This window comes from Somniosus microcephalus, chromosome 16 (assembly GCF_052327205.1).
Source record: "Somniosus microcephalus isolate GS21.2 chromosome 16, FLI_Smic_1.0, whole genome shotgun sequence".
Lineage (NCBI taxonomy): Eukaryota > Metazoa > Chordata > Chondrichthyes > Squaliformes > Somniosidae > Somniosus > Somniosus microcephalus.
The window spans coordinates 84,981,204-85,008,019 of NC_141002.1; the positions used below are offsets into that span (position 1 = coordinate 84,981,204).

Here is a 26,816-nt window from a genome sequence, read left to right on the forward strand (position 1 = left end):
GGATGGGAAGCTGGCATGGAAGACATTGGAATAATCAAGTCTAGAGCTGATAAAATCATGGATAGGAGTTTCAAAAGTAGAGGACTGAGGTGGCAGTGGAGAAAGGTAATGGGTGCAGAAGTGGAAATAAGCAGTCTTAGTGATGGATAGGATGTGGGATATGAAGCTCTGAGTCAGACTGAATTCCAAGGTTTTGGTTGGCCAGGTTCAGTCTGAACAGGGGGATGAGTCAGTGGAGCAGTAGAATTTATGGGAAGGGCTGAAAATTATGGACATTGTTTTACTCTTATGAACATTTGAAGGAAATTATGACGTGTACATAATATTCAGAAGAGGCTGTGGTGTTTTGAGAGAGGTAGAGCTGGGTTTGTTAATATACATAGAAAAGTTAACCCTGTATCTGCAATGTTATTACTGGCATCGCATGTCAATGAAGGAGGAGGGGGGCAAAGGATAGATTCTTGGGGGACTCTGGAGGTTATTGTTTTTCATATCTTTGAGAATAGTGTGAAGTAGAGGCTGATAGGCGGCGACATGAACACGCCTTCCATTGCCGTAACTTATACCAGCCCATAGGGTGGTTAGTCAGTTCTATACGGCGGGAGGGTTTTATGGGCTCCCACCAAATGCAATCACTAAGCCAACGGTTTGAGAAGCCATTATTGGCAGCCCCATAGACCTGGACAAGAGACGGACAATGTGGTTGACTGTAACACTGGAGAGGTTGAAAAGACTAAAGCTGCGAGAATACACAGAAGGTGGCATTTGTGATTTTGGTCAGGGCCATCTCAGTGCTGCAAGGTGGGTGCAAGCTGGACTGAAGGGATTTGGACAGAATTTTGAAAAATGGACATGAAAACAGAGGTCACAATGCACTTGCTGATCTGAGAAAGAAAAGAGATGGGGCAGCAGTAGACCATACTAGATCCCCAGGTACGTTCACTATAAATTCAACTCCCGTTGTGCAATAGAAATTGCCAACTAGCCACAGGCACGGCTACGGTGACAGCCTTTCAGCCACATGTACTAATTTTTGGCAGAAAATGCTTTACACACAATATAGGTAAAAACTTAATGGCCCAGAAATTCGGGTCCCAACGCGAGTACGCATGGGTTACTCACCCGTAGGCCCAACGAAAGTGCCGGTTTCGTGCATGCCCTGTGCATGTGCGGGTAACAGGCACTTCCGTTCCCCTGAAAGAAGGGCTTGACAGGTGGAACGCGTGCGCCGGAGAGGCAGCGCGTGCGCATCGAACTTACTTTTTTTGCAGGTTTCTCCGGGAGGGTAAGTCTCCAGCAGTTACACTTTTAAAAAGCAGGCGCAAGGCCTGCTTTTAACAAGGTAAGTGGTGAATTAATTAAAATTAAAACATTTTTTCCACAGGTTTATTATTTTAAAATACTTTAAAGAAAGGTAAGCTTATTTTTAGCCCCGTTAGAAAATGTAATTAATTTTTTCAAAAATGTGATTTAAAAAAAAATGTATTTGAAGTTTTAGTGATGTTTTGGGGTTTATAGTATTTATAGGTTTGACAGCTTTTCCTGTCAAACTTATGAATGAAGTTCAAACCGACACATCGAACTAACTGCGCCCCTGGGATACGCAAGCACTGCGCGCCGGCAGTTGGAGGAGGCCCAGGATCAGAATCCCACGTGGGCCCACAGCTCAACGGCCGGCGCGCTAGATAAGTGCAGGTCGGGGGCTTGCACCCGCGGGAAGCCTCCGACCCGAATTTCTGGGCCCATATTTACTTAAACATCGACCACCATTCATTGCAAAACCGCCATCTTTCTCTTTCACCAAAGTATGAAATTCTGGCATGAATTTTTAAGGCACAGCACACCGTAGTGCAACTTCCAGGTTTTTGTTCCGCAGTTGTGCGTGTTTCTTCGACTTAATCAGAGTGATCGCTGAGAATGTCGACTCACACGAGAGCTGCCCCGTTTTCTATCCAGAACACGGTTGAATGCTGCCGGCTGTTTGCCATGACGCGTCCTGTTGGACCTGCTCATCATTGGTTCGGCTTGCTTTCTTCTGCGGGCCTAGAGCAGTTCACGATGACACCTGCCCTCTCCATACCATGTTACTGATGTTTGCATGGTCCAGTGTTTTCACCCGTTATCTAACCTTCTAGCAGATAATAAGCAGTAACCAAGTAAAGCACAAACGATCAAAAAACACTTGCACCACTGCATTTATCTTCTTCTTAGGCAATCCCTCGGAACCGAGGATGACTTGCTTCCACACTAAAAATGAGTTCTCAGGTGACTGATGATATTCGGGGTGAAATTGGATTGCCTGCCAGCGTGAACTGGGCGCAGAGAACAATCACTGCGTCATTACAGGTAGTCCTGAGGCACACCCGATATTGGGCCGGCAAGCGGCAGACGGCTGTTGCGCACCCCAAGGCACCTCACTGGCTCAGCGGATTGAAATTTCGGGCTGAACGCAGCCAGCAGCATAGTTTTGGGAAGAGGCCCTGAAACAGGCGTTATTTGCATATGCAAAGGGTATTAACGCCCGTTTCAGGCGCCGGCCCTGACACCTATACTTCAGCTTTTACCAACCAAACTCAAAACACGCCACAAAAATTTTACAGCCCACACTAGCCAGTTAAAAGATCCCGATTTAATCTTGGCTCAGATCATATCTGTACTGCAGGGGCCATATTCCATCCAAGGCTAAACATTACCTGCAGGTCCCACATTTTTTGGGCTGCTAGACTCTCCAGACTCGACTTACTCAATTCCATTTTAAAGTGTGATATTCTGCCTCATTAGCCACAGGTGGTAAAGGATTCCATGTTCTAATAACCCTCAATGTTTTTAACTTACCCCTTTATTCTTCTAGTTGTCAAGTTTAACCCATTTGACTGATTTACTACTGAGCAGATACAACCTTTCACTTTACCACATCCAAAATTTTGAAAATCTCTTAGGATACCTGCCCCCCCCTCTTAATCTGCTCAGTGGAAAATCCCTAATTTAACTATAATCTCTCATTCCTAATACATTCTAATAAAACTTCACCATACCCTTCCCATGGGGTAATACCTTCTACTGCAGTGCCTACTCTGAATACTATCCTCCAAATGTGTCCTAACTGATTTTTAAAAAAGTATTCTGGCTGGGATTTCAACCTTATTTCACCATTCAAACATGTATATCACCCCCAGTTGTCTGCAGTAATCCCGGGAAGGGGATGGAGGGCTGGGGGTGATGGCTTGTTCATCCCGCAGCTAGTGATGGGAGATACATCCCACTTCCTGGACCTTTTGAGTAGAGATTAAAAGATCAGCAAATTGGTGATAGAGCATTATTTTTAGTTCAAGCTTGTATTTTTGAATGCTGAGAGCCACTGGGCTCTTGCAGAAACTAGGCTTGCATGGCTCTCTCCTCTGGAATCCAGTTTACAATTGGGAATTTAGGCTAGTCAAAAGCAACTTAAATCCATCCAACCTGGAGGTAGAGGGCGAGAGGAGCCTGTTCATTGGCATTTCACATTATACCAATTCATAAATATCATCTTTCTCTACATTTTGACAAAGGCTTATAGCTCTATGATATTGAAGGTACACAGCCTTACTGAGTAACAGATTTGGTAATGGTTGGAGGAAAGCAGTGTCCATTTAGTAGTGCAAGTTGTCTTATCTTTTGCTTCTTGACTTGTTTGGGATACTAAACTAACAACAATCTTCAGGCAAGGTGAATGCATCTGTCTATATTCTTTTCTCTTTTAATTGAGTCAAAGAATCTGCTCACCATGTTACTTCAAGGGAAATACTTAAATTATTGTTGTTGCCTTGTCGCTCAACTGAGCCCTTGTCCTGCTTCTTTCATAAAACTTCCATTTTAAGAGGATCACATGATTTTAAGGATGAAAGCAGGAGGCAATTTTTGTTTCAGATGAGCTTTCCTCCCAATTACTACACTTGCTCCAGTTCAGGTAGGAACTCAAAACTAGTCTGAACACTAACAAGTTGATCAGAAATCCAGCTAAATTTTACCCCTTAATTCCCTCTACAATAGCACAATTCCATTTTTCCACCTATGGGTGATTTGGCCCATTATATGTAGGTTGCAAGGAATTTTCTTTTTGAGAAAGTTAATTGTGATCCAGAATTTACATTCAAGGGTAGAAACTCCCATCAGTGAAGTTCACAGGCACAAGCATGTTAAGCTCGCATGTATATGAAGCTCGCAGATCAGAATTTCTACCCATTAGTGGTGTGCATTGATAAGATTCTCTTTTCACAATGTGGTCATACCATATAAAATGCTAATCTATTTAGTGAATCGCTGCATGAAGGATGACGTTCCCCTATCTGTGGCAGAACTTTGATCAGCATGTGGTTTTTCAATTGTTAACCACTGTCTCAGTAATAGGCGAAGAATGGTATCTTATGACTAGTACTATAAATATTGGTTATGGGTATTTAAAAGATTCTCGTTTCAATGCAAGTTTGGACATGAAGTACAACAATGCAATTCATTTTACCAGATCATGGTACATTGTGGAGCACAAGAAATGAGTAATAGAAAATGTAAATGACTAAACCTGCACCTTTAACGGCCTTCAGAGAGATAGTATTAATTTTCCCCCTTCTTCACCCCCACTAAATGTCTGGAGAGACTAACATGAGGTCAGAAAATAACCTCAGTTTGATCCAATGCCTTCGTATTGAAGGGATCAGAAAAATATTGGTAAATAAAGTATTTACAATGTAAACCAAAAGGGTTTTATTAGTTTAAACTATGTACATCACATAACAGAACTATTTACAAAAATAGGTAAAATACATTAATTTGAGCAACCCAGGAGACTGAAATACACTGTACCAATCTACCATTCTGGTAGGAAACTGATAAATCACCAAATTAGAGAGAAGGGGAAAAGGAATGCACACCTTTGTTCACTACTAAAATTAAAGGTAAGCAAATTATTTTCTTCATTCATTCTACTCCACATATTCTGTATGAAAAGAGTGTGTTTAAGGAGTTAGGAGGACCCAGTTAAGGGCTAAAGCTTGATTTGTGCAGATATCCATCAGGTTAAACTGTGCTTATTGCTGAAAAGATCTGCCACTTGTTTGTTTTCAAATTACCAGACAGATGCTGGGCCTTTAGTAACACCTTGCATGCGTCCTTGTAAATTGTATTATCAGCCTTAAAGTTTGCAACTTCAACCTGTTATTAAGCCACGACGTATGTACAGTAAAAGCATGACCAATGTGTCCTGCTTGACACCAACGAAAAGGGAAAGGGATATGTCAACTAAGTATCCATGGTGTGGAGATGCCGGAGTTGGACTGGGGTGGACAAATGTAAGAAGTCACACAACACCAGGTTATAGTCCAACAGCTTTATTTGAAATCACAAGCTTTCGGAGCGCTGCTCCTTCTTCAGGTGAAGTGGAGAAATGCATAAAGACACAGCTTATATAGTCAGAGAATCATGTCAGATGTTTACAGGTAACCTTTCCAACTGCCATTTATCACACCTCGGCAGAGAGATAATCACAGCAGTCAAAGGTGTGAATGGTGTCCAAACAGGTCAGTCAGAGAAACATTACATCAAAGAACAATGAGGTGGGGTCACAAGGGGTCAAATATTGCAGATGCTGGGGTCTGTATGAAAAACAAAAAAAGACAAAAAACATTTTTTTTGGCTGGAAATCACAGCAGGTCCGGCCGCATCTGTGTAGAGAGAACAAGCCAATGTTCTCTCTACACAGATGCGGCTGGACCTGCTGTGATTTCCAGCCAAAAAAAATGTTTTTTGTCTGTTTTTTTGTTTTTCATACAGACCCCAGCATCTGCAATATTTGACCCCTTGTGACCCCACCTCATTGTTCGATGTAATGTTTCCCTGACTGACCTGTTTGGACACCATTCACACCTTTGACTGCTGTGATTATCTCTCTGCCGAGGTGTGATAAATGGCAGTTGGAAAGGTTACCTGTAAACATCTGACATGATTCTCTGACTATATAAGCTGTGTCTTTATGCATTTCTCCACTTCACCTGAAGAAGGAGCAGCGCTCCGAAAGCTTGTGATTTCAAATAAAGCTGTTGGACTATAACCTGGTGTTGTGTGACTTCTTACATTTGTCAACTAAGTATCATTGAGGCAATATATGACAAACCTACCATCACTACTTCATCAGTGCCCACCAATGAGTGGCATCCACCAAAGCTAGGTCTACTTGTATCTGCTGGTGCAGAGGTGTATGTCTAGAGAGCACTGTGCCAAGAAGATCCAGTTGTAAGGATTGTACAAAGTGTCTGGCATCAAAGATGGCAAAGATCATCATTACCATTGTCCCTAGTACTCCATGGAAGACTAGTCACAAAACTGCTGCCTTGCCTTTTGAGACTCTGGAATATATATTTAAAGATTTGTCCTGATTCATCTAATTTAGAAGTATCCTGGTTCCAATGAACATGATTCATCAACAGCTTCACAGCAGATTCCTCCCTGCTCAAAGCTACTCACGGAGGTATACATTCTCAAGCACCCTAAAGTAGGTTGTCCTCTGGTATCAGGTAAATACATCTTGGGAGTCTGAAATGTGAAGCTATCACTTGCAGGTAATTTGTACAGAATCTTGGTGAGGGTTGATACCGAAAACAATATAGACTCTGTACTTGCAAAAGTTAACTCTGCCTACCAGTTGAACCAGGCTTCCTTCCCTCAGTGGCTTAGTTGGTAAAGACATGTGTAGTTGAGCTGTCCAGACCAGAAGGACTCGAGTTAATTTCTGGTCAGTGCTGAGTTAGCTGCTTTCAACCAGGCTGGCAGCAGATTAACCATTGGCCTCGGCACCCCGTGGTTACAGAGGAAAAAAAACCCACGAGGACAGGTTTGTCGTTGTCATTAGCCCATAGTCAAAAAAAATGCCAAAACTCACTGAAAATGTTCACATATGAAAAATGGAATGCAAAGACACATTTTCCCCACCCCATAAAATGGTACCTCGGCTGTAGTCAATGGCTTCAGGAGAGGCGGGAGAAAAAACATCCCAGATTGCCTAATAGTCCTAGGACACAATACATGGATAATAGGGTAATGAACTAGACAATTTCCTTCTTGAGGGATTTGTTTCGATTTGAGTTGAGGATGCATTCTTTTTGAGACTCCAGTAACAGGATGTAAAGCTGTCTCTCATCCAACAATGTGAGTAGCTTCCCACCTCTTAATACATTTCCGTACACTGACCAGCCACCCACCCCCCCCCCCAAAAAAACAGGACAATGAAGCACGTTGTCCTTCAATCTGATGTTGGAAATTAAAGGAATCGTGACCAGCAATCTCTTTAATCCAAGAGGCTTTATTTCCTTCCCAATGGAGGAACAATTTTAATACCCTATCTCTTACTGAATTATTTAAGCAAAAGGATGCATGCCAATGTCACAAGAAATGGAAATGCAGCCAAAAGCCATCGAGAATGAGCAATTGTTTCATGGGTTCTTACAACAGTACCACTGGCAGTTTGGAGACTTTTCTGGAGCTTGTCATGCAGTTAGAGTAAATACCTCTTACAACTCATTTTCATAAAAATCTAGTTAAGCTTTTCCCTAAGCCCAAGGTTTTTACTGCAATGGATAGACAGTCTACCTATATAGTATGAGGAGTAGTAATGAATGAAGAACGTGAAATACTTAAGGATCTATTCATCAATAATTAAAGCCCCAAATTAATGTAAAATGTTAAGCAATGTTGGATGTACACATTTAACTTTCAGGATATTCCATCGTTTAAATATATTTTATATGTGACTATTAGCAGGTTGAAAACTATTTCACAAACATATTAATCTGGCACCTTCAACATTATTGAAGCACATATCAAAGAGACCATCCTTATCTTCCTGGAATCCAATGTATTTCCCATATTCATTGCTTTTAAAATTTCTTGTGTAAGTGTGAAGCTTTTCAGCAAAATAGATAACTCCAACATAAAATACACAACATGCTGTCTTCCTGATGAGCTAGTCCTTTTCTCAAAAATGTAATTATGCGCTATTGTGAAAGTGCCAAGCCTTTCTAACACAAATGAAAGCACTTAAAGGAAAACCCAGTGCAGGGACATTGAAAAACAGATAATCGCAAAGGGAAGGGAGGCAATGAATAAGTACGACGGCTTCTATTGCAAAATTCTATTAAATAAACAAAAACTAGAAGCAAGTTTGTGGTATTGTTCAACATGATTGTTAGTTGCAATACAAAAATATGATTAAGCACTGCTGGCAATAGTGTTTCAGAATCTGTAGAAATTCAGAACTTGAACCTTTGAAAATACTAAAAAAATTAAATTCCACTCAATATTTAAGTCCTCAAGCTATATAGACATTTCCATTATAAGATCTAATTCCCTGGTACTTAAATTAATTGTCAATTGCCATACTGATTTACTGTGTTAAAATGATCTGAACAAGGTCAGCACCAAAGATGAAATAATTACCGTAAACGGAATGTACTACTGTATTATCACCAGAATATCAATTTAAAAATAATTCAACCTTTACAAAGGATACCACATTTGGAGTAAAAATACAGATTTGTCATCTGAACTTGGATAAATTTAAACCCATACATGTGTCCATCAAGACCCAGAAACTGGTTTGACAAGCAGCAGAAAATTTATTTTGGTGTGTAGGATAGGTATTACAGAATACTCCTATCACATTTTTAACCATTCTTTTCTGCTTTTCTCAAAAATGAAACTATAGAATCAAATCTTTTATCAAACATTTTCCCACTTAGCAACAGTCCTAGCAGTGTTAAGCAATCATCTTTGTTTAGACCCTATACACACTAAAGCAGCTGATCAGTCTCAGATGCCAGTCTTTAGTGCAACTACATGATCCAGATCCTTCCAGTGAAACCTGGAAGCATTTGTACAGCATACAAACGGTTTACAAAAACACTTAACTAGTTAACAAAAAAAAAAATCAGTAAGAGATAATTTGATACATTAGGAAATCATCTAACAAATATCACATTTATACAGCTGATCTAGTGACAGCCCACAGGAGGGGCCAGGACAGATCATATTATACTTTTTAAGCATCCTTACAACTCCAAATAACTAACAACAGCATGCTTTCGTTTCACGTTATTGTGGTGTCCCAAATACTTCAATTTTAGAAAAACATCTACTCTTTGTAGGAAAAATTATATGAACCGATAGATAACAAAGATCCTACTCATCATTTTATTTTGGGTTCATGTTAACACTGGTAACCAATCTGCTACAGCTTTTCATTGTTTAAAAAGATTTGTTCCCAATGATACTGCATTCTTCAGGATTTTGCTTTGGGTTCCCTTTCCTTGCATGTTTGTATTTCTCTACATATGCTTTTACCAAGTTGGCTACTTTTCCTGGGATTACTTCACCACTCTTGCTATGGCAAACCTAAGAAACAAAACATACAGGATTCAATGGATCTTTTTGACAAATGTGCAATTATGAAGTGCAAACGTGGTAGGCAAAGTTCCACCTAAGGTGCGCGGCCGTGCAGTAATCTCAAAGATCCCACGCAGGCCGTTCACTGGCTTTTCCATTGTAAATACTGCGTATGTGCAGAATTTAAAGGGACCGCACGTTAAAAAAAACAGGCTGTACTGAACAAAGCGCAGCTCGCAGGGAACGCCGGTGGTAGCAATTGTTCAATTTAAAAACAAAATTTTAAAATTTGAAATAATTTTATTCTGCATAACTAAGATTATACAAAATGACCAATATAACTCTAATCCAAAGAATGAAAAGAGTCAAATATTACAGCACTAGTCGATCTCCCATGACTTTCACATGGGAAATTAAGTCCAATTTGAATTTTTCAGGTCAAGCAGGGTTAGAGGGTGTGGGATAATGCAACATGAGAGGATATTAATAGGTAGAAGGGAGAGAGGTGAGGGGGAGGGAGAGAGGTGAGGGGGAGGGAGAGAGGTGAGGGGGAGGGAGAGAGGTGAGGGGGAGGGGGGGAGAGAGGGAGGGGAGGGGGGGAGAGAGGGAGGGGAGGGGGGGAGAGAGGGAGGGGAGGGGGGGAGAGAGGGAGGGGAGGGGGGGAGAGAGGGAGGGGAGGGGGGGAGAGAGGGAGGCGAGGGGGGGAGAGAGGGAGGCGAGGGGGGGAGAGAGGGAGGCGAGGGGGGGAGAGAGGGAGGCGAGGGGGGGAGAGAGGGAGAGAGAGGGAGGCGAGGGGGGAGAGAGGGAGGCGAGGGGGGAGAGAGGGAGGCGAGGGGGGAGAGAGGGAGGCGAGGGGGGAGAGAGGCAGGCGAGGGGGGAGAGAGGCAGGCGAGGGGGGAGAGAGGCAGGCGAGGGGGGAGAGAGGCAGGCGAGGGGGGAGAGAGGCAGGCGAGGGGGGAGAGAGGGAGGCGAGGGGGGAGAGAGGCAGGCGAGGGGGGAGAGAGGGAGGCGAGGGGGGAGAGAGGGAGGCGAGGGGGGAGAGAGGGAGGCGAGGGGGGAGAGAGGAAGGCGAGGAGGGAGGCGAGGGGGGAGAGGGAGGCGAGGGGGGAGAGAGGGAGGCGAGGGGGGAGAGAGGGAGGCGAGGGGGGAGAGAGGGAGGCGAGGGGGGAGAGAGGGAGGCGAGGGGGGAGAGAGGGAGGCGAGGGGGGAGAGAGGGAGGCGAGGGGGGGAGAGAGGGAGGCGAGGGGGGGAGAGAGGGAGGCGAGGGGGGGAGAGAGGGAGGCGAGGGGGGGAGAGAGGGAGGCGAGGGGGGGAGAGAGGGAGGCGAGGGGGGGAGAGAGGGAGGCGAGGGGGAGAGAGAGGGAGGCGAGGGGGAGAGAGGGAGGCGAGGGGGGGAGAGAGGGAGGCGAGGGGGGGAGAGAGGGAGGCGAGGGGTGGAGAGAGGGAGGCGAGGGGGGAGAGAGGGAGGCGAGGGGGGAGAGAGGGAGGCGAGGGGGGAGAGAGGGAGGCGAGGGGGGGAGAGAGGGAGGCGAGGGGGGGAGAGAGGGAGAGAGAGGGAGGCGAGGGGGGAGAGAGGGAGGCGAGGGGGGAGAGAGGGAGGCGAGGGGGGAGAGAGGGAGGCGAGGGGGGAGAGAGGCAGGCGAGGGGGGAGAGAGGCAGGCGAGGGGGGAGAGAGGCAGGCGAGGGGGGAGAGAGGGAGGCGAGGGGGGAGAGAGGGAGGCGAGGGGGGAGAGAGGGAGGCGAGGGGGAGAGGGAGGCGAGGGGGGAGAGAGGGAGGCGAGGGGGGAGAGAGGGAGGCGAGGGGGGAGAGAGGGAGGCGAGGGGGGAGAGAGGGAGGCGAGGGGGGAGAGAGGGAATCGAGGGGGGGAGAGAGGGAGGCGAGGGGGGGAGAGAGGGAGGCGAGGGGGGGAGAGAGGGAGTCGAGGGGGGGAGAGAGGGAGGCGAGGGGGAGAGAGGGAGGCGAGGGGGGGAGAGAGGGAGGCGAGGGGGGGAGAGAGGGAGGCGAGGGGTGGAGAGAGGGAGGCGAGGGGGGAGAGAGGGAGGCGAGGGGGGAGAGAGGGAGGCGAGGGGGGAGAGAGGGAGGCGAGGGGGGAGAGAGGGAGGCGAGGGGGAGAGAGGGAGTCGAGGGGGGAGAGAGGGAGGCGAGGGGGAGAGAGGGAGTCGAGGGGGGAGAGAGGGAGGCGGGGGGGGGGGGCGGGGAGAGAGGGAGGTATGTTTCAATGTGATCACCTCTGCCATTTTGATTTCATTTTATGAAAGGGGTTGAGTGTGTCCAAAAACTTGTTCACTGGTTGAAGCTAGGGGGAGGAGAAGGACGCCAAATATTTGCTCAGCACTCTGGGGAAGAAAGGAAAGGGCTCCATTCTAAGAGTGTGTCTTGCTGGAGTTGCAGAGTCTCTCGGGCTTCCCCTTTCGGGTTCTCTGCCACTAGCTCTCTTCCTCTTTGGAGGCTGTGCTTGTCGGGTTCATTTACTTACTTTTATGGAAGTTTTCTTTCTTGCCACTTTCTTTACTTAGTTTGAGGATTGATTTAAATTGTCATTTGGCTCGTCACATTATGTTAGGTGGTGCCTCATTGTTTCCAATTTGTTACACATTATGTTGACAGTGCCAGCTAAAGGTTTAGTACCTTTGGAATTCCGAGACCACTCACTGTATTTAATTCATTAGTAGATTGCAAACCAAATTTAGAACTATAATTGAATCAAAGAAATGCAAGGATAAAAGGAGGCCATTTCACCCATCATGCCTGTGCCAATGTTAACTCTAACCTGGAGCTAGCTATCTACTCTCGCCCCATTCTTGTTCTTTTAATATTTTTTCCCCCAAGTGTTTAACTAACTCCTCCTTAAATGCTGCCATTCAAATCAGCTTCTATTGTCACGTGTACTAACATATTCCATATTTGCATGAAAACATTTCCTCTAACCTCCTCCTGTATGCTTTTAGTAGTAATCCTAAATTTATGCCCCCTTGTTACCAATTCACCAACCAGTGAAAATAAGCACCAATACTTTGTCAACCCCTCTTAGTATTTTGAACACCTCAGACATCTTCTTAATCTTTTCTATGCCAATGAATACAGTCCCAGTTTTTGCCATCTCTGGTCATTACTATACCCCACCCCCCATCATCCTACATTGCATCTTTTCCAGGGCTCTATATCTTGCCTATAATAGGGTGTCCTGGAGTGCCCATAACTGCATAAAGTACTCCAACTTGGCTTTACCAATCTTTTATATAGATTCATCCTTGCTTTTGTATTCAGTGTCTATATATATATATATATAAAACCCAGAATCCCAATTGTCCGTTGCAAGAATTTGTTTGTACCTGTAATCATGCTTTTTAAGGTCAAGTATATCTGTACCTGTATATCTCTGTTCCTCCACTCCATTGAGAAGTTTACCAGTTTGCGTGTATTTCCATTCTCTTTCTTTTACCAAATGTGCCAATTCACATTCACCTTAATTGAAACTGCATTCTGTGACGCCGTCCGTGTCCATATGCAGCAAGACCTGGACAACATTCAGACTTGGGCTGACAAGTGGCAAGTAACATTCGCACCACACAAGTGCCAGGCAATGACCATCTCCAACAAGCGAGACTCTAACCATCTCCCCTTGACATTCAATGGCATTACCATCACTGAATCCCCCACTATCAACATCCTGGGGGGGTTACCATTGATCAGAAACTGAACTGGACCAGCCATATAAATACTGTGGCTACAAGAGCAGGCCAGAGGCTGGGAATTCTGCGGCGAGTCTCACACCTCCTGACTCCCCAAAGCCTTTCCACCATCTACAAGGCACAAGTCAGGAGTGTGATGGAATACTCTCCACTTGCCTGGATGAGTGCAGCTCCAACAACACTCAAGAAGCTCGACACCATTCAGGATAAAGCAGCCCGCTTGATTGGCACTCCATCCACCACCTTCAACATTCACTCCCTCCACCACCGGCGCACTGTGGCTGCAGTGTGTGCCATCTACAAGATGCACTGCAGCAACTCGCCAAGGCTCCTTCAACAGCACCTTCCAAACCCGCGACCTCTACCACTTAGAAGGACAAGGGCAGCAGACGCATGGGAACATCACCACCTACAAGTTCCCCTCCGAGCCACACACCATCCTGACTTGGACCTGTACCGCCGTTCCTTCACTGTCGCCGGGCCAAAATCCTGGAACTCCCTTCCTAACAGCATTGTGGGTGTACCTACACCATATGGACTGCAGCGGTTCAAGGAGGCGGCTCACCACCATCTTCTCAAGGGCAATTAGGGATGGGCACTAAATGCAGGCCTAGCCAGCGACGCCCACATCCCATCAATGAATTAAAAAAAAATACCACTCTCCTAACCTGTCAATGTCTTCCTGTAGTTTCCTGCAATTGTCTGCCATTTATCCTGCCCCCTAATTTACTATCGGCAAATGTTATTATTTCTTCTGTGTCCATGTCCAAACCATTTATGTATATGGAGAAGAAAAGAGTGCCAACATATCCCTGGGCATGCCACGAACTACATCTTGGGAATCCAAAAAACATCCATTTACTCCTCTCTGTTTTCTATCAATCAGCCTCTACATAAGGTGCAATGTAGATTCACTAAAACTTCAACACCATTGGCCTTAATGTTCACAACAAATCTCTTATATGGTACTTTATCAAAAGCACTTTTTGAAAGTCCAAATATATCGCATTCACAGATTTCCCTTTGTGCATCCAATCAGTAATTTTCTCACGAATTTGATTAAATTAGTCAAGCAAGACCTCTCCTTTACAAATCCCCGTTGACTGTCTTTGATTAGCTTGAAGTGCTCACTAATATTGGGCCAGAAATTCCAGGCCAGAAGCGTGAGTACGGTCGGCTTACTCACGCTTCTGGCCGTTGGAAATGCCGGCGTTCAGCATGAACAGCGCATGCGGGGAACGCCGGCATTTCCAGACCTCGAGCGCGTGCGACTGCACAGGCAGCGCTTGCGCAGTGAACTTCGTGGATTTCATTCATGAAATCCGTGAGGGTAAGTCCTTAGAAGTTACACGTGAAAAAAGCAAGTGTAAAGTTGTTCATTGGCTGCGGAGGAAGATATATTTTATCGTGGAGCTTTTGAAATGCAATATTTTTGTTTGGGAAAGGGAGGGAAGTTATTTTAAGAAATTTTAAGTAAGTTTTAAAGTTTAAATTTTTTTTTTTTTTTAAAAAGGGTTTTCAGAACGGTAGGTAGAAGGAGCAATTGTGGCTGTGTGAATGGAATGTGAGAATGAGTTATGTATGTATGTCCACATATATTCCTTTACGTATATGTATGTATGTTTTATATTCCTTTACTAATGTGTATGAATGTATGTTTTTAATTATGATTTTCCAATAAGTTACTTTCTCTGAAAGTCATAATTAAATAATACATTCATACACATAAATAAAGGAATATATACATAACACGCAAAGGAATATATACAGACATACATACTTTCAGAAGCTCCACGATAAGAAATATCTTCCTCCGCAGCCTGTGGAGCAACTGTACCCATGCTTTTTTCATGTGTAAGTTGTAATGACTGGACCTCACTGAAAGCATTAATGAAAGCGGCGAATTATACTGCGCACGCGCTGCCTGTGCAGTCGCACGCGTTCTGCCTCTGAACCCCTTCGTTCAGAGGACAGGAAATGCCGGTTTTCCCCACATGCACTGTGAATGCTGAAAACCGGCATTTCATCCAGCCAGATGCGTAAGTACCCCGACCGTACTAGCGCATTTGGAAGGGAATTACTGGGCCAACATTTTACATGTCAATAAAATAAAAAATTTAACAATTGCACGACTTGCCCCCTCGCATCTGCGACTGAGGGCCCAAGGAGGTGCATTGCGCAAGAGGTCATCATCGTACGTATCCTCACACTGTTCCCTTTGGGGAACTGTATGAAGTGGTGGAAGGATTTATGGCCGTGATTAACGCTCATTCCGTGACCGTAACCATCTTTGAACCAGCCATTAGGGTGGTTAGTCCTATGGCGGGAGGGTTTTACGGGCTCCCACAACCCATCTGAGGGGGGGGGGGGGGGGCCACCAACACCCACGGACGCAAGTATCCCGCTGGATGTCCACCCAGAATTTAAAGTTGGAGCTCCGACTCCACTTGCCGGGACTGTCTGGAGTGGGGTTCAAAACCCTACTCCTTCTGGCCCAGCGGTGGGGATGCTTACTGCTACGCAAAAGGCCCACTCCGCACAAAAGGTGACACCCATACGTTTCCTGCGCCTTTTCCCTCCCCGTGACTGGAGCCCTATGCTGCCATTTCACGTTGCTAATTGGATTGGGCCTTTGTCATAGCGGTAGGATCCCCGCCGCTGGGCCAGATCAGGGTAGGGTTTCGAACCCCGCTCCAGACAGTCCCGGCAAGTGGAGTCGGAGCTCCGGCTCTAAATTCTGGGTTGACATCCAGTGGGATATTTGCGTCCGTGGGTGTGGGTGGCCCCCCCTCCTTGTATAGCTTGTGGGAGCCCGTAAAACCCTCCCGCCATAGGACTAACCGCCCTAATGGCTGGTTCAAAGATGGTTACGGTCACGGAATGAGCGTTAATCATGGCCATAAATCCTTCCACCACTTCATACAGTTCCCCAAAGGGAACAGTGTGAAGACACGTATGACGACGACATTGCTAAATAAATAAATGGAATTAAAAAAATTCTTTTAGGGCTTTTAAAAGTCTTTAAATTGCTTTAATTCTCTTTAAAACTACTTCAGATTACTCAAAATAATGTAAACATTTTAAAAAGTTTATAAAAGTTACCAAAATCTTCAAAAAACTTCCAAAAACCTATTTAAACTGCTGCTTTGCATGTAAAAATCCTTAGCAGCTTGACAGAAACATTGGGGGCGTGTCCAGTGAAACTGAGACCTCAAGGGGCGTGTCTCACTTACACTGCACGCTCCTGGCTTCGCGCTGGCTGCACTCCTGGGCGGCGTGACGTCATACGCTGCCCGGGAATGTGCTTTCTATTTCTGCAAGTTCAGGCGTCCCAGAAGCTGATCGGCACGAGCGCGGGGTAAGTGCAAATACGGGGCTTGCACGCGCTGCAAGCCCCGTTCTGGAATTTCTGGGCCATTATTCTTATTATGGTCTCTAGCAGTTTCCCTACTACTGATATATTTGTAGGCACAACACCAAATATTTATATAAGCTAGCTGAAAGGACAAATCTGTATGGGATCAATAACTGCATCTATTTATTCCCTCTTACCTCAGTACACTGGGGCTACCAACCTAAAAACCTGATAACTAAACAAATAGCCAAGTGACCAAATGTGTAAATCCAAGGCGCACAGTCCTATGTGATAAAGTTATCTTAATATACTCTTCCACTGAAAAATATATTTCCTTTCAATCATACTCTTTAGCACCATCAGCAATCTTGTGTGAAGTTACAGTCCATTTTAAAATGTTACCTTATCCACTGCCTTGCGGACAATTTCTTTATATTCATCCTTGGTAATGTCCTTCTTTTGGTAATAAGGCTTGATGGCTAGTTTCACTTCTTCTACAGCTCTTTCTTGAATAGTACATTTCTATAAGAAAAAGTTGTGCATTCCATATCAAACATAGCTTCAATCACGGCACCTCAGCAAAAATTGAACTTAAGGCTCAAGCATCAGCCACATCAATAATAGATGGCAGCAGTAAACTAATAAGATCAAGGGACAATGATACTGTATTACTCAAACCACATGTATGCTTTTTAATCCACAGGTTCCTAAGCTTTCAAAAGATTAGTACCCAAGATGTACACATGCAAAAGTACACAAGTAGAAACAAATCCTAATCACTGGAAAAAAAAATAGGCATGCACCACACAGAACTGGAAAATCAAACGGCTGTCAGTTTATAGATCTGTGGGAAGCTCATGCTATATTAACAATGTTACAAAAAAGCGCACATTCAAGTCAACAATGTAGCTAGTTTTCTTGCTATACAGGGACATAATTCAGTGGAAATTAAATCAAATCATTGATACTTCTGGACTTGCCTTGTCCTTTTTGGGCTTTTCTATTTCAAATTCTTCCTTAAAGCTTTCTTTTTCGAGTGTAGGCTTTGAAGTTGAAAGAGATGCAAAAACCTGTTGCACAGACTGAAAGGTAGAAGAGGAAACATCTATAGAAAGTGGAAGTTGCAATGTCTTGCCTGACCCTCCAGCTGGGATGGGTATACAAGCAGCACTGCTCTGCAAATCCACCTCAGGAACACTACATGGAGGAGGTATGATCTAAAACAGAAGTGAAGCAAAATATCAAGCACTTTATAGTTCTCCATACAAGCAGCAAAAAGAAAATCCACACGCACAAAAAACAGCATTTAATGAGACAATTACTTCTGCAAATATTAATAGGTTTTACAAAAACTTGACTCGTGGGCATATCAGTTTTAATATGTGCAAAACAGGACCAAAAAAAAAATCCAAAGGGCTGCTTTCATTTCAACATTTTGGGGCTGTGCATATATTAACTGTGCAATTAAACTCAGATCCTCATGTGCAACATTAATACACCCAAGAAACACGACTTCAATACAAGCAGGCTTGACTTAATGTAGGCAATTGTAATGCAAATCAAATAAAAGTGTAACTATTCATTTATAAAAAATACCCAAAGATGTCAAGTACAGATGTCCCAAGACCAAAATCACTTGAACTGAAGTGTTGCCATTTGTTATTTCCAGCAATGTGCAAACATAACTTTAAAAAAAATTCTCAGATATGGGCGACGTGGGTAAGACCACATTTATTGCCCGTTGCTAGTTGCCCTGAGGTGAGGGTGGTTTGGTAAGCCACTTTAGACAGCATTATGGGTCAACCACATAGTACGTCTAGAGTTATGCGTAAGCCTAACCAGGTAAGGGCGGCAGGCTCCCTTTACCTGAAGGACATTAATGAAGTAATTGTTTAATTTTCACAACAATCTGTGATTTTTTTTTTCTGGTGCATGCCATAATTAACCTGATTTATTGAATTCAATTTTGCAGCTTGTCATGGTGGGATTTAACCCATGAACTTTGGGTTACTAGTCCAGTAACATAACCATTACACTACTGTGACTGCAAAAGATAAAGGGGGAAAAATTCAGTTGTTTGTGCCTCCCGTTAGCGCCTTAAGAGGGCGCTAATGGGGCGTAAACCAACTAGCGCCAGGGCACGGCGATGTTTGCACTGCTCGCAAAATTAACTAGACATTTTGCGGCGGCGCTAAACACTACCACCACGATCTCCTGCGCCAGCAGGTCGTGACGTCAGTAGCGCCCCTTACCGGATATTGAGTGGCACCCCCTGCCTTACCGCCTGCCGCTAGCAACGACAGGTTGAGGGGAGCGTTTTGCAGTCAGAAAGGGACTGGGGGAGCGCTATTTAAAGGCGACCGCTTCCTACCTTTTTTTGTTGGTGACATTTTTGCACCACGCATTCCGAGAGACTTCTAGAGCGATTCAACGCTGTGTGAAGGAGTTTTGGGTACTGAGCAGCACTTTGCAGGTTCATTTTGATTTGCCCTTACTTGCTTCACCAGCGCTCTGAGGTAGCATCTCACTCCTCGGCATTTGCACCTTAAGACAGGTGTGAAGCGCCTGATTTAGTGCTCCAATCACCTCCAGGGGCGATAAGAGCCAAGTTTGCTGTCGGAGGCGATAATTAGCGCCAGGCGCTAAACTTTGCGCACGGCCGATAATGGCGCCCCAAATGGGGCGATACTGAATTTTTCCCCCAAACTCCGTATTCACGTGCAACTGCCGACACAATCCAACAAATTGCTTTGGCCATATCTTATTTGAACAAGTTAGAATGGGAACTGCATACATGATGCCAGAACAAAACCAGTATATGTTAATAATGAGGCTTAAAGAGCATCTATTAGACTAGAATGTACTAATGCTCTTCAATGGATTAGAAGTCCGGATTAAGTGTACAGAGGTGAAATATATCCTCAAAAAGTAAAAGGTTTTTTTTTCTGGAAGTACGTTTAACTTCCAATATATTAATTAGCAAAAGAAACAATTGCCCAGAAAAAGGTGTGCTGGAACCATGCAAACGTATGTGCTGCATTTAGCCAGGGTGAGCATTTAACCTAGTCTGCAAACTTTCCAATTATTCGGAAAAGCCAACCAGGGCGGCCCCTGGAAACACTGATGGAACATTTCATCCTGCTCATTTATCTGTCAAGACTTGAACACGTTAAAACGGCATTCATATTCTTTCTGCCCAAGAACTTACCTGAGGTTGTGCTATGTCATGCTGCTGAATCGCATAGTTCACTGACTGGGATGGTGGAGGGGGAGGTGGTGGTGGAGGTGGGCTGTTGGGCAGATTTCCAGCTGCAGTTGATTGCACTGCAGAAATTCCTGCATGCACATTCAGTGGCGGAGGAGGGTGGATATACGGATGATGGAAATGCATTAAAGGAGGGTGGACATTCATCGGATATGGAAAGACATTCATTGGCTGGGGTGGTGCATTCATTGGCTGTGGTAAAACGGGTTGGTGCATTATAGTAACGGGTTGCTGAGAACCATTCATTTGTTGATTTGCTTGGTCGCTGAAGGCTGGCACCCCGTGCGATGAATCTGCTAAATAAATATACGTAAATTAATGGAGAAATATTGAGGCATCTTGGATCTTTCTTCAGGTCTGTAACAATTCATCCAAAAACATCTCTGATGTGAACTTTTGGGTAATACTATAATTTTTTTTTTTTAGGAACTTCATCCAACACTTTGTTCTGATACTCTTAACACATTTTGTATTAACTTATTAAATTAACTATAGTTAATGAGAGAGATTGTACTGTTATTTTGAATATATACATTTAACCTTATACTTTGGGTTATATTTCACAACCCAGCAACTGAAACAAAAGCAAAATACTGTGGAGGCTGGAAATCTAAAATAAAAACAGGAAATGCTGGAAATACGCAGGTCAGGCAGCATCTATGGAGAGAGAACTCAAACAAGTTGGGTGCTCAAGTCAACACCAAGACTTCTTGTCTCAAAACTCTCGCTCACACAATGTCCTCAAGTGGATGAGATCATTTGGCACCAAGTCAGGGAACTTAATGGGAGCACCACAGAGAAGTGAGGCTTTAAACATCAGAAAGAGGGAAAAATAGAAAAACTGTCTAGTGGCTCAGATGGCAGGCATGGTGGAGACTGCAGCTTAGACGTAAAGGGAGCATACGGGTGGAATTGAAAGTACTGGTAGACTGAGTTAGTACAATAAAGCATATCCATCAAACATCATAGTGATGGAATGGATCAGAATGCCACAAATAGAAAGTTCCAATGAAGCACTCACCAGAACATAGTCTGACGTACCATTTATATGGCATCTTGGGACATTTTACCACGTTAAAAGCGCTATATCAATTCAAGTTGTTGTTGCACAGCTGCTGCTTCTATAGCTATTAGATTTGGGCTTTTTTTGAATCAGGTCTTGGGGGGGTCAAAGAACAGTGTTCTAACTCACTATCACCTGATTCTCCTCCAATGGATCTCTTTATACTCCGTAAGCACCTAGTGATCGACATTTTAAAAAGGTGTTTTGTCATTCACAGGCACTACATATCCACTGCGGCCCCAATACCAACAGCATGCCTGGCCACTGAAGAAAAACTACTTGAGACATTAATTTTCAGATTAATCTGCTAAGAATTCAAATTAAGCTCAGGACATAATCCAGCATTCATACAACTTCACATCTGATTGTATCTCAACCATTCTTAATCTTTGTTATTTGTTATACATAAAAGAGTTGTGAATTGGTGGTGCTTTGATAACCCAAAGGAGTGGACCCCAAGAAGTTTAGTCTAGTTCATCTTAACAACCACGCCTTCAGCATTATCTTGAAACCAAGTTAAAGCCATACAACTACTTTCAAACAATTCTTTTAAGTCCTCCTTCACAGTTGTACAAGTAAACTATCTGAGCAAAATGCATTTTTTTTTTTTTGCGAAATTATTTGCTCCATGGAAAAACTGATATTGGCCCAGATTTTGTAGTCAGCAGCAATGTTTCCTTAATTTTTTTTTGGGTGTGCAACCCCTTCAAAATACCGCTCATACGCAATTTTTCCTATTTAAAAGCTGGTGAGCCAGCTGCGTGGGAGCTGTAGAGTGCTACGTGGCCACGCAGCTTAAAGGGCACATTGGTCAGCGGCGAATGTAATAATGTGCAGCACTTTAAAACTTTGTCAGAATAAATGTAACAAATTTTTAGTAGCCACAACACTCCTGATACTAAAGAACCTTTAAATGACTGAATTAAACTCTTGCACAATTGCAAACTGACAAGGAAGCAGTGAAACAGCACTAATCTGACAGCCGTGACTGATCACTTTAAATAGTCCCTTCCAGTTGCCATTGGCCAGTTTCACGCCTCCTCTTCCTGTCGTTGTCGGGGCAAAGTATTAATGCAGGGGGCAATAATCAATTTGGCAGATCAGGCGCTCAGTAAGCAGCGCACGCTCACTGACGTCACGATCTGCCTCGCACTAAAGCCCCAGGCGCTAATTGGCGACTGGATTTGGCACGCGGCGCTGGATTCGCCTCACCCCAGCGCTACTTCAGTAGCGCCCCCACCAGGTGCTAATGGGACGCGCTAACCAACTGAATTTCTTCACCTAAATGTATTCAAAGTGCACTCAACTTTTAACAACTATATGATGCAGAAGACAGTCAAACTTGCCACCATGTCCACCTCAGCTATGGTATGCTATTGAAAGGAAAACCATTTTAAACGTTTATTCAAAGAATATGTGCTCTCGGCATATTCCTTTAAAAGAATTCAGATTATATAACACTATTACCCATCTGCTAAAAGTTAGCAACCTTCCTCTTTGCTAGTGTGTGATTTTAAACATGGATTTGTTTCCTTGCTTAAAGGCTTCACAGGTTACAATTCGCAGCAGTGACTGCACATTAAAGACACTATTTTGCAGTGAGCATTAAAAAAAAACATAGCTATTCACTAAAAACTATAGGAAAGAAATGCCATCACCCTTTCTGGAAAACAAATTATTGGGTTTCAATTTTATTTTTCTTCTTGCTCATAGTTGTAAATACTGTGTTTGATACAGTCTTCATTTTTAGCACTCAGCACCTTTACTCTCAAAAGTATAGTTCAGCAGTCATGACAATGACCAGCTCCACACAGCTTTTCAAAAGGTTTCTCAAAGTTTTCGAAAAGGAATGGACAACAAAAATACATACCTTGCTCTGACGAAGTCTGGTACTGTTCCTCGTCTGGCCCCCGCCAGATTGACTGTGCGCCTGAAGTCTGCCTTCCCCTATTGGCGTAGTAATTTTGGACATCTGCTGGGAGAGTTTTCCTCGCATTCCAACTGGAGAAAGAAGACCACCCAGAACGGTCGCGGGTGTCAGAAGATACATTTGAATCACCTCTCCATCTGTTATGCTGTTGGTCGTTATATCTGCGGGGTCCAGTTCCTTGGTATTTCCCTGAATTATTTTGCTCGCCTGAGAAATTTGACCGTCGGTTCTGCCATGGCATTTCACTTTGGTCACCATGAAAGGGGCCTCCCCAGAAACGTCCACGACCACGCTTCCAACCAGGGCCAAAGTTCCTATTAGCCCAAGGATCATCCCTTTCATATCTATTTTCTTCCCATTTGGCGTCATTCCTGTATTCATTTTCTCTCACACTCACATCAGATGATGCCTGCAATTGTTCCGATAACCAGTCAGGATTCCTATCATCTATGTACTCATTAGTATCAACAGTTGATTGCTCATCTGGGTATCTGGTGGTTTGTTGGAATTCTCTACACCTACTATCTTTTCTGAATCTATCATATCCTCTTGGCCTTTCCCGATCATTCATTCTGGACCTATCCTTTCCTCGAGTATTTCTCCAGCTGTCATCCATGTTTCTGTCTCTTCTCCCTGGAGAAAAACTAGATTTGTCCTCTTTGTCTCCAGAATAATACCTTTTTCTGGATCTGGATCTTGACCTAGACCGCTGTCTTCCTTTTCTTCCTCTGTCTGCTTCAGCTTCCTTCTTCTCAGTTTCACTTGAAAGTTCTTCCTTGTCTCTCTCTTTACTAGGAGACCTGGATCTTTTTCTAGTGGATGGAGAAGCTTGGTTGCTTCGGTCACTATCATCTCCTTTTGAACGATTTATTTCATGTGCAGGCCTGTCTGAGTGACAATGATGGTCTTTACCCCATGACCTGGATCTTCCCCGTGACCTGGACCTTCCTCGTGATCTGGACCTGGACTTTCCCTGTGACTGGGACCTGGACCTTCCCCGTGACCTGGAGCCAGATCTTCCCCGTGACTTGGACCTAGATCTTCCCCTAGACCTGGAGCCGGATCTTCGCCGAGACCTGGATCCGGATCTTCCCCGAGACCTGGACCCGGACCTTCGCTGAGACCTGGACCCGGATCTTCGCCGAGACCTGGATCCGGATCTTCCCCGAGACCTGGACCCGGATCTTGCCCGAGACCTGGACCCGGATCTTTCCTGTGACTTGGACCTAGATCGCTTGCGTTCATGTTTTCTTTCCCTTTCTGGAGACCAAGTTGTGGATGCTGCATGGAATCTAGATTTGCGACGTGGTACATCTTTTTCTTTCTGTTCTAACTTTTTCTTAAGTTCAATTTCAGGAGGTCCTTCCCCTTTGTTTTCCTTATTAATATTTTCAACAGAAGCATCCGGCAGCAGTACCTCATGATTAGAACTAAAGGATGTAGCAGAATTTATTTCTTCATTTTCTTTTGAATTTGTTTGAGATTCAAGTTCAGCTTCAGGCATTTGGTGGTCATTGATGGGTGAATCACATTCCATAGCTACTACCTCATTGTTGTCCACATTAAAGTCCTCAGCACCACTACTACAGGTCCCATCAATAAACAACTCAGATTTGGCCCTTTTATCTACAGAGGGGTCAAGTGCCTCTGAAGTCGTTTGAATGTGGTCAAGTGCATCTGAGGTTACTTCACTTTTTAGGCTTTTATCCTCCATAACTTTTCCAGGACTTTCATCAGATAACTGCTGACCAATACCACTTTCACAATCAGATGCTTGATCAGGTTCACTTAAAACTCCCCCCAGGTCCATCTCAGGTTTGATATTCCCCGAGCCTATTTCACTCTTCAAGCTGTTATTCTCCATGAATTTTCCAGGGTTTTCAATTGATGACTGCTGACCAATACCAATTTTACAATTGGGTATTTGTTCAGGTACAGTTAAAACTTCCATAGAACCCGTCTCACATTGCTCCGGTTTTATATTCTCTGAGGCTATTTCACTCTTCAGGTTGTTATCCTTCATAAGCGTTCCAGGAATTTCAGCATACTGCTGACCAATAACACTTTTACAATCAGATGCTTTCTCAGCACTTAAAATTTCCAGAGGTTCCATTTCTTTAAACTGCTCAGGTTTGATATTCTCTAAAGACATTTCACTCATCAGGTCACCATCATCCATGACTTTTCCAGGAATTTCAACAGATGACTCTCCACCAATATCAATTTTACAATCAGATGTATGGTTTGCTTCATCTGGACCGTACTTAACTTCTGCAGATTCTGTTTCCATAAATTGCTCAGAATTGGTACTCTCCAATAACATTGTACTCTTGGGTTGGTTACCTTCATCGCATTTTCCTGGACTTTCAACAGGTGACTGCTTTCCAGTATCAACCTCACAAGCAGGTACTTGGTCAGGATCGTCCGTGGTTTCTGTAAATTCTACCTCTTTATACTGCTCAGAATTTTGATCTTCCACAAGTGCCTTATTTTCCATCTCAGCACTATCTTCATTTGATGGACTTTCAGGATATTTTATGTGACCAACGTCTTTATCACTATTAGTCACATTGGTATAGGTTACAGCTTCACTGAGAGAATAAACTCCATCTTTTGAACTATCCTGTTCCTTTTCAGTAATTTCTTTGTCAATGTGTTCTGCTGAGTTTCCTGAGATACGTTCCACACAACTTCCACAATTTTCATCATCAGTAGTTGATGGAAGATTTGAGTTTCCTGAGTCTTCACTATTAATCTGGTCAGTGATTGGTACACAGACTTCTTCACTGAGAGAACAAGAGTTTTTATTTTCTACACGATCATGGTCCTTTTCATTATCTTCTTCCTCACTATCCTTCTCCATTGAAGTAATGCGTTCACCACAGATATTAGCTGACGATTGGCTTGCATCCAGATTTGCCAACAGCTCTTCATTGGAGAGAGGTGGTTGAGGTTGAGATTCAGTTTCACTGACAAAAGGACTATCATTTGGGTCTGAACTACTAGAACTAGATTTCTTATAGGAACTACGAGTAACTCTGGTTTTCTTTTTATCAGAGGGAATTTTACTTTGTTCACTCTCCAATTTCCTTTTTGCCTTTTGCTTTCCAGCCCTTTTAGGTGGAGTTCTTGCACATTCTGGAGATGTTTTAGGAACTGAGCTGCCTGAGCTTGACTGAGGCCTTTGAGGTGAGCTGGCAGATTTGTCCAATTTTTCTGCTTTGCTGATACGCATCGATCTTCTTCTGCCTTGCGAAGTTTCAGAATTTCCTGCATTAGTACTACCTGATGCTCCAGAGGTATTCTTTTTCTCTCCACCTCCTCTGGTGCCTGCAAGTGCACACTTCTTGCCAGGAAATTGAACTGGATAAAAATAAATAGTATTCAATCAATAATGGTCTCCTGATGGAAACATTACAAGCCACAATATCATTACTTTACTGAAAGCCATTTTATAAATTAAGAAAATGTCCATTTGCTGAATGTCTGCAATTCTTTAAAACACTTAAAAAAAAAAGGAAATTTTCAGTTAGTTTTAATAATAATCCCCCAAAGTTCTCTTCCTCCTTCCCCCCCTCAATGGCTAAGAAGAGCTCCAGACAACTAGGGTTGGTGAGGGGGGGGGGGGGGGGGGGGGAGGGGAGGGGGGTGTTGCACTCATCGTAGCATGGGACATCAATGCTAATGAATAAAACACTCTTCTACTTCAAGCTCACCAGGTTAGGTATAGTATATGATAGATAAGGCTCTATATCAGTTCAGTTTAAACTCAATCCCAGAAGAGTATTCCCACTACATAAATATGATAATTCCTTTCTCACACTAGCCATCTTTGTGCGAGTGATATTGCTAATTTAAGGGAAGCTTTGTGCTGCAAGATCATGCAGACTAGGAACTGGGTTGAAACTACTCAAACTTATTTTACATAGGAAAAATGTATCTGATAAAGAGAGGAAACCCTATCAATATAAGCTGGATAAGAGAACCCATGTCTTAAAGGTGAAACAACTATTTGCTAATGCACCATACAGCCCCCTAAAAACAAATTAATAATCAGTACAGTAATGCTTATTTATCTAATTTTGTTAACTTGCCCCTGAAC

At 43.8% G+C, this 26,816-nt stretch overlaps 1 protein-coding gene across 5 annotated transcripts in view; it reads right to left on the minus strand.

Moving 5' to 3' along the window:
* Positions 1-8,450: 8,450 nt before the first annotated feature.
* Positions 8,451-26,816, minus strand: part of scaf11 (SR-related CTD-associated factor 11) — a 69,604-nt gene continuing 51,238 nt past the window's right edge. For 3 of the 5 annotated variants that reach the window (XM_086009394.1, XM_086009392.1, XM_086009396.1), the window contains 5 exons: positions 22,655-26,077; positions 19,665-20,017; positions 17,437-17,673; positions 16,859-16,978; positions 8,451-9,417 (listed from right to left, as the gene is read on the minus strand). In XM_086009394.1, the coding sequence (XP_085865520.1) occupies positions 9,271-9,417; positions 16,859-16,978; positions 17,437-17,673; positions 19,665-20,017; positions 22,655-26,077 (4,280 nt within the window). In that variant the 3' untranslated portion in view covers positions 8,451-9,270. The remainder of the gene's footprint in view (positions 9,418-16,858; positions 16,979-17,436; positions 17,674-19,664; positions 20,018-22,654; positions 26,078-26,816) is intronic. The other 2 variants (XM_086009393.1, XM_086009395.1) reach the window with 2 other exon arrangements.